Genomic DNA, 10,327 nt, shown 5'->3' on the forward strand with positions numbered 1-10,327 from the left:
AAAGTTAAAAATGAAGACTTGAAAGAAAACGTCAGGAATCGATGTGGACCAATGAAAAAGAAAGTCGGTCATATGGTTGAGAAGGGAGATGAAAGACAGCATAATGTACATATTCCAAAGCACAGGATAATGAAGGCAAGCAAATCCATTTCGTGTGAAAAGTACTTTAGAAATAGATCACAGCTCTTCATACACCAAAGAATACACAGAGTCGATAAAACTTTTGAATGCTCAGAGTGTGGAAAGAGATTCAGTCGGAGTGGCAGTCTTCAACTGCATCAGAGAACCCACACAGGGGAGAAACCTTTTGAATGCTCAGAGTGTGGAAAGAGATTCAGTCGGAGTGGCAGTCTTCAACTGCATCAGAGAACCCACACAGGGGAGAAACCTTTTGAATGCTTAGAGTGTGGAAAGAGATTCAGTCAGAGTGCCCATCTTCAACTGCATCGAAGAACTCACACAGAGGAAAAACCTTTTCAATGCTCAGAGTGTGGAAAGGGATTCAGTCAGAGTGGCAATCTTCAGCTGCATCAGAGAACCCACACAGGGGAAAAGCCTTTTGAATGCTCAGAGTGTGGAAAGAGATTCAGTCAGAGTAGCGGTCTTCAACTGCATCACAGAACTCACACAGGGGAAAAACCTTTTGCATGCTCAGCGTGTGGAAAGAGATTCAGTCACAATAGCAATTTTCAGCGTCATCAAAGATCCCACACAGGGAAGAAACCTTTTGAATGCTCAGAATGTGGAAAGAGATTCAGTTGGAGTAGCAGTCTTCAAGAGCATCAGAAAACTCACACAGGGGAGAAACCTTTTGAATGCTCAGAGTGTGGAAAGGGATTCAGACAAAGTGGCAATCTTCAGCTGCATCAGAGAATCCACACAGGGGAGAAGCCTTTTGAATGCTCAGAGTGTGGAAAGAGATTCAGTCGGAGTGGCAGTCTTCAACTGCATCAGAGAACCCACACAGGGGAGAAGCCTTTTGAATGCTCAGAGTGTGGAAAGAGATTCAGTCGGAGTGGCAGTCTTCAACTGCATCAGAGAACCCACACAGGGGAGAAACCTTTTGAATGCTTAGAGTGTGGAAAGAGATTCAGTCAGAGTGCCCATCTTCAACTGCATCGAAGAACTCACACAGGGGAGAAACCTTTTCAATGCTCAGAGTGTGGAAAGGGATTCAGACAAAGTGGCAATCTTCAGCTGCATCAGAGAATCCACACAGGGGAGAAGCCTTTTGAATGCTCAGAGTGTGGAAAGAGATTCAGTCAGAGTGGCAGTCTTCAAATGGATCAGAGAACCCATACAGGGGAGAAACCTTTTGAATGTTCAGAGTGTGGAAACAGATTCAGTTGGAGTAGGAGTCTTCAACTGCATCAGAGAACCCACACAGGGGAGAAACCGTTTGAATGCTCAGAGTGTGGAAGGAGATTTAGTCGTAGTGGCACTCTTCAAGAGCATCAGAGAACCCACACAGGGGAGAAGCCTTTTGAATGCTCAGAGTGTGGAAAGAGATTCAGTGTGAGTGGCAGTCTTAAACGGCATCAAAGAACCCACACAGGGGAGAAACCTTTTAACAGCTCAGAGTGTGAAAAGACATTCAGTACCAGTGTCAATCTTCAACTGCATTGAAGAAGCCACACAGGAGAAACCTTTTGAATGCTCAAAGTGTGGAAAGAGATTAACTCAGAGTGACACTTTTCTACTGCATCAAGGACCCCACACAAGGAGAAATGATGTTACTGCTTAGTCATGAAAAAAGCTTTTCTCCTGTTTCACACCTAAAAAACAACAGATCATATAAAGTATTGAAAAGGTAAAAAATGCTGTAAGAAGCTTGAATCTAACCTGAAACGTTACACTACCTGGGATGAAATGTTATAAAGACAGTGTGGAAAGAGCTTTAGCCGTGTTCAAAAACTCAAAAATATCCCAAAGGGAAGAAAGCAAGGATGGGCAATGGCTTTTGCTGCATGAAGAATCAGCTGATCTCTCCTTTAGCATCGAGGAGTCTTCCCAGGGAACGAACCTTCTCAGTACTCAGTGTGTGGCAAGAGCTTGAGGCACAGGTCTGATTTTCATGTTCCTCAGAGAATGCATACAAGTGTGAAACTTTCCTATAGCTGGCCCTGGCACTGAAAGTCCTCCCGCACAACAACCAGTATTGTGGACATGGACCAGTATCTCTGGAGTTGGCGGGTGAACCTTGTGGGGCACGAATTCCCCAGTCCAAGTTATCCTCCCCACCCCACCCCCAGTTTCTCACAGAGAGAATTAGGAGGGAGAAGTTGGATTCCCTCCCCCTGCTCTGAACCCCACCACTGCCACCACCTGTTAATGTGCCAGAAATGACCTGGACGGAGCCCTGGGCCAAGGCGTCCTCCCCCCACGTCTTCCTCCTCAGAGGGCCACTTGAATTCCTCTATTGAGATTGTGCTTTAATAGCACCAGTTGAGAAAATCCTCTTTCTGTCGCCTTACTTTATTTTGGAAAGGTCTCTGCATTAGAGTTGGTAACCGGCCTGAAGGGAAAAATGTAGGAACAGTGCTTATCTGTGGCAAACCCAGAAAGCACTTCTCCTGGCTGGAAATTGAGAACTAAAGTAAGTGCTAATTGCATAAGGTAAAAACATCTGCTGACTTCCTAAGCAGATGAAGTCACTTGGCCGAGAGCCTGGGAAGATAAAGAGGTGTGCTGTTAGAAAACACATTCCATAGAATGCAGTAATGTATGAAGGGGAGGGGGAAAGGAGGAAAAGGATTTTTAATAAAAGGCCCTGCTTCTCCAAGGCGGGAGTCAGTCAGCTTTCTGCAGACTTGTGTTCTGTCATTATTTTGAACTCCAGCAATCTTCAAGTGATGCCCGAACAGGGACTTGAAATGATTCATCTCATCACTGCCTGGCATAGGCCCCTGAAGTTCACTTCTTCGTCATGTTTAACGAACCCGTCATTGGTGAGATATGGGTGTTAAATTAGCACTATCCCAGCAGGCACAGTTAAAGGAACTACAAATCATTGCCCAGAAGGCTGGCCGGACAGTGTCTTCTGCGACCCTTAATCAATTGCTTTTGGAAATTCAGAGACAATGTCCTTGGTACCCTGAGAAGGGGTCCCTAAAGCTTAGGGATTTGGAACGAATTGGAAAGACTTTTCACACAGAGCCTCGAGCTCCTATTGAAGTGTTAAATTCCTGGTTTCTGTGCAGGTTTGCAGTCGAAGCTATTGCGCCTGTTTCTTCTATCCAATCTTAATTTTTTTTCAGAATAAGGCAAAATAATTTCCTCAGCGTAAATTGTGCTTGTCAGAAGATTCCATCCTCCCTCCCTCCCTCTGAAGAAGTGTGCTTGCACAGAAAAGCTTATATCTGGAATAAAACGTTGGTCTTAAAGCTGTCATGGGGCTCCAACTTTGTTTTTTCTCTCTCTGTCTGTCTCTTTTCTCCACCTCGCTTCCTCCCCAAAAGAGGAACAGCAGCCCTGAAGAAGGAAGGAGAAGCTGTGTGTGTGTCTGTAAGAGAGAGAGAGTTTGTATCTCTCTCGCAAGAAGCAGGAAACAGGAAGCAGCCATGAAGCTGTGTGACTGTGAGAGGGGAAGAGGGAAGCAAGAGGTAGGAAGCAAGGAGCCACTGAGGGAGCTAAGAAAAAACCAAGCTATGGTGCAGCTGTAGTAGTAGCTGTGGAAAAGGAAGCCAGAGAAGGAAGTCGCTTGTTGGCCAGGTTTGGCCCATGGGTCGTATGTTTGACACCCCAAGAAACATGTAGGTTTAGTTATGTTCTTGGTCTTGAGGTTTGGCTAAGCTACACTGTCCTTGTGTGCGTCTCGAGACCAGCTGATAGGAGCTCCATCTGCATCTTCTTTGATAACTTAGATGGGTTATTAAAGATCTCCTCGTAAGTAGACCCATATCTCTCGTGTCAGTTCTTTGGGAACTTCTGTGAACCCCACCACTGCCACCGTGGAGTCCTTGCCTTATTTTAGGGCATGAGGGGTTTTGTTCCTTTAACCTTTCACAGGCTGGAGCAGTCTTATTTTTCACTGACACTGACTCTGTTTGACCAGGAACCCACCCACTTTGTCCTTCTGATACACACCCTCTGTGTGGCTTTTCATGAACACTGCGCTTTTTCTGCGATGAATCTTGTGGTTTAACTTTGTCAGATGCTTCCCGTTGTCAGACACTGAGGCACACATGACTGGGAACAATAAAACCAATCAACGATTCTATTTACAAAGACAGGCAGGGAATATATGTACAAAGGAAAAGCTGATGCAGATGGATACATAGTTGCAAATGGTATATTTCAGATAGTTCTTTTATAATCGTTCCCCTTAGATGTCACAATACACAACACTCTCTAAACTCAACCCCTGTGCTGTTCTAGATGGCCAGTTTTGGTGTGGATTTCTCAGGTACTCTCCACTTTCACAGAGAAATACTTCCACTGTGCCTTGGTTTTGATTTTGGACATCCACTAGTCTGATAAACACTCCTGGCACGCACTAAATCCATTAAACCAGTCTCTCTCTCCAGCAAGGTATAAATTCTAAGTGAGAGGCATGTGAATCTCTTAAGGAGCTCACCTTAACCTCAAGGAGCTTATTTTCCTTTTAACATAAGAACATAAGAGATGCCAATGTTGGATCAGGCCAAAGGCCCATCCAGTCCAACACTCTGTATCACACAGTGGCCAGAAATACCAGTGCCATCAGGAGGTCCACCAGTGGGGCCAGGACATTAGAAGCCCTCCCACTGTTTTAAGACTCCTTAGTTTTCATGGTAGCTGTCATGACCCCAGGGGGTCGCCACCTTCCACTGCCACCACTCTGGACTTCGGGTCCCTTGAGAAGGGCCAGAGTACCCTCCAAAGTCCATCCAAAAATGCCCCCTTTTAAGCCAAGAACATAGGCGTGATGACCAGGCAGAGAACAATTAAACAAAATGGTTAATTAACACAGTACTGGGGTAAGGAAAACAAGACAAGGTGCTTTAAAAGATAGAATCAACAAATAAGAGAATCACAAATTATATTCATGAAGCTTCCGGCTTGTGTCTTCGTTTCGATTCCAAACTTCCTCAGAAGTAAATTCTGTCATTCAACATTTTACATTTACTGAGTGTTGTCTCTCTTGTTCGTCAGTTATTTTCTATGCTTGTCAAAGTTTATATTCCAACTAGTAAAGGTAAAGGTTCCCTTGCTTGAAAGCCAGTCGAATCTGACTCTAGGGTTGCGGTGCTCATCTCCGTTTCAAAGCTGAAGAGCCAGCGCTGTCCGAAGACGTTTCCATGGTCATGTGGCCAGCATGACTAAACACCAAGGCGCATGGAATGCTGTTACCTTCCCACTGCAGTGGTACCTATTTATCTACTTGCAATTTCTTGCTTTCGAACTGCAAGTTTGGCAGGAGCTGGAACTAGAGACGGGAGCTCACTCCGTCATGCAGCACCCGTCATTGCGTGATTGGTGGCATGCGTCCAGTCACAAATCAAAATAACCGAAGTTATTTCCATGGGTCTTTGGATTGTTTGGATTGGTGTTTACCCAACAGCCAAGCTGGTCCCCACTTTTTTGAAACTGAACAGGGTCTCAAAAGAAGTTTTCAAACCCTCTCCTTCATCTGACCATCGCGGTCAGAATACGAGGGTCTTCAAAGTATTCCAAAGTCCACCGACTAATAAATTGTCAGGTAAAATGTCAGTTGTGTCCATAGACAGCTGTGAAAAATAGAATGCATCTGAGTTTTCCTCAGCTAAAGTAATGCATCTGTGAAAGCAGGAGCTATTTTCATGCTTTATGTCTACACCTGGAAAGTATGAATGTGATATCCGGCATCTACCGTTTCAGCACCGGGCATGGGTGGATAGCAGATTACAAAGAACTTGGAGTGATCTGTGGCCATTTACTGCCACTTGGTGGCCAAACAGTATCATTGCATCTATGGCTAGTTTTTCTAAGAAACTTATTTTGCCGCGTACTGAAACGGAGATGAGCATCGCAACCCAAGAGTCGGATTCAACTGGCTTTCGAGCAAGGGGACCTTTACCTTTACTTTGGAGAAGGTTCATTTGGTCCTCAGACTTAGAGATGTTCAACCAGACTTGTCAGTCCCCTGGCACAGCACCCACTGACCACGCACCAACTGACATTCTCAACGGCCAAACTCCCAATTGTCAAGAGTTTGTTTTTTTCATTAGAACACCCCCCCCCCGAGTTCTGCATCAGAATTATATCCCCACTGCTACTCACATGACTGCAGGTGTCTTTTCTTGCAGGCTGATCCCAAGCCCGGAGTCCGTTACAGAAGCCTGCAAATCCTCAATGGAGGAGCTTTAGGAGTCCTGAAACTTGCTCAAATGCCTAGTGACAGAAGCAATCCACATAGTGCAGGGGTGTCAAACATAAGGCCCAGGGGCCAGAACCAGCCCATCCAGGGCGCTTAGCCGGCCTGTAAGCAACTAGTGCAAGGGAGGGAACAGAAGACTGTTCCGGGGTGAGGGGGCAGAGTCACTCTGTGGCTTTAGCATGGCGGAACAACCTCATCTGCAGCAGTCAAGCAGTGTGGGAGTATCTGCCAGGGGTGCACAACTGGCTCTCTAGTCCAACCATATGGGTTCCCCTTTGGACCCTCCTCCTAGCCCATGGGGCCTTGCAGTGAGGATACACCAACTCGGTGCTTACCAGCTGCTGTCCTTTATATAGTTTATATCTCTGGTACCTGGCATGTTGTTTTATGGCACACATGGCCTGGCCCAACAGGGTGGCATTTGTCTCAGAACTGGGCCTTGTAATAAATGAGTTTGACACCACTGACATAGTGCTTGCCTCTGCCTCCAAGTCTGAGGAGCTCTCTCAAAGTATACAAGCAGCTGATTTTCAGTCAAATTGCCAGCACTACCTGAGGGTGGAGGAAGTTAAGGAAGCTATAAAAAGTAAAGAGGCTCCTTTTAAGAAATGAAAGGTCAATAATTAGGCATGCAAAAAAGGATTTTGAGGAGCAGGCTGCTAAAAGCACCAAGACAAACAATAAACATTTCTTTAAATATATCTGGAGCAGGAAACCAGCCAGAGAAACAGTTGGCCTTTTAATGACCAAGGAATAAAGGGATTGCTAAAGGAAGATGGGGAGATGGCAGAGAAACACAATGAATATTTTTTCTGTGTTCACTGTGGGGCATGTAATGATGCCACAGCCACTATTTTCAGGAAGTGCCTGAATATCTATTACTGGTGAGTGTAATGAAAGCCCACTGGTTTTTGCAGTACTACTCTTTGTTCAATGCCCATCCCGGCTTTTACCCTGTCCCCCGAATTTCTGTTTTTCTGACATACTGTCAGGGTCAACAGCACACAGGTCCAAACACACTCTTCAGAAAAAGTTATGCTTTATTGGAATACTGTCCTGCTGCCAAGTGGTACAGGTACATTGTCAAGAACAACGATTAGTGCAAGGGACTCAATACATATACTCTGATGCCTCATCTAGCTAAGCAAATTAAATCCAAGCGGGCGGGGGGCAGGACATTACATCATAAATGGGAGACTCTCCCCACCCCCCCTGAGAGCAGAAATATTCACACCGATAGTGATAGTGGAATGCAAGTCCTCCCTTCTCTTCAAGGTTACACTGATAGCGCTGTCTGGCTGAGCCAGTTCGCACGGGGAAAAGAGCGCCTCCCTTATGTTACCCACCATAACTATGCAAAGCAAGCATGTGTGCAGGAAAAGTTGGGACGGAAAAAAAGAAAAGAAAGCATGGCAGCTAGCTGACACATATTCCAGAATAAACCTTCCCAGAATTTGGCTGCAAGGCTTTCTGTCGCATGTCTGCAACCCTCCCTGTTCTCTCCCCTGACCTGGATAGCCTCGCACGACCCCATCCTACCTAGAGAATAAGCAGGGTTGGCCCTGGCTGGAATTCTGGAAGGGTGACCTGACCTCCAAGGAAAACCAGGGTCAGGATGCAGGGGCAGGCAATGGCAAACCACCTCTGAAACCTTAGAAACACAACTCTAGCTCACCTCCTAGTGGTGCATCACACGAAAAGAGCTGGAACTTCTGGCTGCCAGACAATCTTAGGATCTCCTGGCTACACTACACATTGCCATACAGGATAATTAAATTACATTCCTACTCTCTTTCCCAATTCAGAAGCAAACCCTTCCCACCCCACCAGCGGAAAAGGGCTTCCCGCTCCTCGCCCAGCCCCTCTCGGCTGCTTTAACCCTTTCAGCGCTGCGGACTCAGGAAAAAGGCTTCCTGCCCTTTCCATCGAGAGCGGCACCCGGACCCTACAGCGGGACTGGGCTTCAGCCGGGCGGCCTTCAGCCATGCCCAATAACGCAGGAATACTTCAGACACATGGGGAAAAGCTGCCCATCCAGCCCAAGGCGGGGAGTTCCCTCTTTCTCCCTCCGTCTCTGGAGCTGCAAGCTGAGAGTCTATTGCTGGGGATGAAGCACTTGGGGTTGGGGGGGGGGTGTCCAAATTCAGCCTCCTTTCCCGGGAATCCGGCCTCCGTCTCTTCCCCTCCCAAGAAATACTGTCCAAAACTCCCGTCGGGGCGCCTCCAGGCTGCCTTTGAGGTCCTTCGCAGCGCAAGTGACGATGAACAGAAAATAATCCGTGTGTGTGTGTTTCCCCAGCCCAATTTGAGAAAACACTCAGCACAATCCTGTACAGCAGAGTCAGATCTTGTCCCTACTTGATTGATCAATAAAGGAGGGAGGTGTAAATCCAATGATGTTTAGATGATCCCACAACTCTCCCCAGGGTTACAATGGGAGACATAGAGTTTTATACACTGCATACGATTATTGGTTCCTCCCATCCAGGGGTCTTGTTGTAGAAAAAGAGCTGCCGGAGCTCATTAGCATAACTCATTAGCATAACTTATTTGCATATGCCACGCCCCCTGACATCACCGGAAGTGACAGAAGGCCACACCCCCTGACATCACCGGAAGTGTGTCAGAAGGCCCGGCTACTTACCCTCCTGCTTCATCCTCATTCCCAAACGGAATGAGGATCGAAGCAGAGGGCGGGGTAAAGAAGGGGGCGGGGCTTCACCACGTGACCGCCCCGCCCCCTAGAGGTTCTCTTCCGGAGCTCCGTACCTGAGAGCTCCCCCCCGACTAGAGCCCTGCTCCCATCAAACTTTGTCATATGTCAGTCACGACTCTGATTGGGCCTGGACCTGAGGGGCTGTCGTTTCCCAGGCAAAACGGTACCTCCTTCTATCAAGCAATAGGCCTTTCTCTGTTCTGGCACCTGAGGTTTGTAAAAGTATGGGGACATCTCGTAAATTCACTTGCGTCTGCAGTTAAAGCTGGCTGTAGCAAGCAAGGTCACGGTTAGCATCACTGTCTATTCGCATTTTAGCTTTCTTCCCGGCATGCATTTTAAGCAATGAACCAAAGACAATAGCTGAATATATGTTCACGCTTGATTTCAGTTACTGTGATTAGAATCATCAATGGCACTTAATGCATCTGTATGTCTGTGTATGTCAAAAAGGCTGAGTCCACTAAGGTTAGCCTACTAAGGCCCCGGTCACACGGGCTAGATATCACAGGGGGGAGGCGTGGCTAAATGCCCCGGAGGAAACTAAAACGTGGCTGCCTGAGCACATGTCCCGGACGAGGTCCCGTGGTTCGGGGGAAATGCCGATCAGACAGGTATCCTGCAGCGCGGCACAGAAGCCATGCCGCGCGATCCCACCGGCAATCGCTCTTTGTGCGCATGCGCTGTTGGGCGTTGTTGTGCAACCTGCGGAGACGAACAGCAGCGGGCGCCGGATGCCAGGTAAGTCCACCGGGAACGCGATCAGACACCCACCCTTGGTACGTGGTTTCAGGAAACTAGTACCTTGTAGGTACTAGTTTTTAACTCCGCACATTGGGGGGGGGAGCCACGGGAGCACTGCGCTTCCCAGATATTGGGGTGAGATCGCCCGGAATGGGGCCTAAGTCAGACAGAGTGCTGAGTGCATAAAAGTGTTTCATAAACTGTGGGTATGACACCAGTGAAGCGCCTTCTCTCTGCAACTTTGCTTGTGAGGGGGCCTAAGTCAGACAGAGTGCTGAGTGCATAACAGTGTTTCATAAACGGTGCATAGGACACAAGGGAAGCACCTCCTCTCGGCCACGTTGGAAATGAAGGGGGGGGGGGTCACCTAAAGCCTAACACACACACACACCCAGTTTGACGGAGCGCAGCCTGGTGCAGTCAGATCGACTCCCGAGCAGCCCCATTGAGCAGCACAGGCGGCCTGGCTGAAGCTCCTCCTGGGGACGGCACGTTTTGCATTTGCCTGCAGCCCTGCCGCCCCCCCCCCC

General features: G+C 47.7%; 1 protein-coding gene across 1 annotated transcript; it reads left to right on the top strand.

The window, feature by feature from the left end:
* Window positions 1–387: 387 nt before the first annotated feature.
* LOC107119242 (zinc finger protein 239-like) lies at window positions 388–8,332 on the top strand (the record flags this gene model as incomplete). Its single annotated transcript, XM_015421707.1, has 3 exons — window positions 388–694; window positions 779–1,425; window positions 8,225–8,332. Coding segments are annotated over 3 exons (1,062 nt in total), but the record flags the coding sequence as incomplete, so codon positions are not given.
* Window positions 8,333–10,327: the final 1,995 nt, after the last annotated feature.

The sequence above is a fragment of the Gekko japonicus genome, unplaced genomic scaffold (genome assembly GCF_001447785.1).
Source record: "Gekko japonicus isolate JY-2015 unplaced genomic scaffold, Gekko_japonicus_V1.1 scaffold3140, whole genome shotgun sequence".
NCBI classification, from domain to species: Eukaryota; Metazoa; Chordata; class Lepidosauria; order Squamata; family Gekkonidae; genus Gekko; species Gekko japonicus.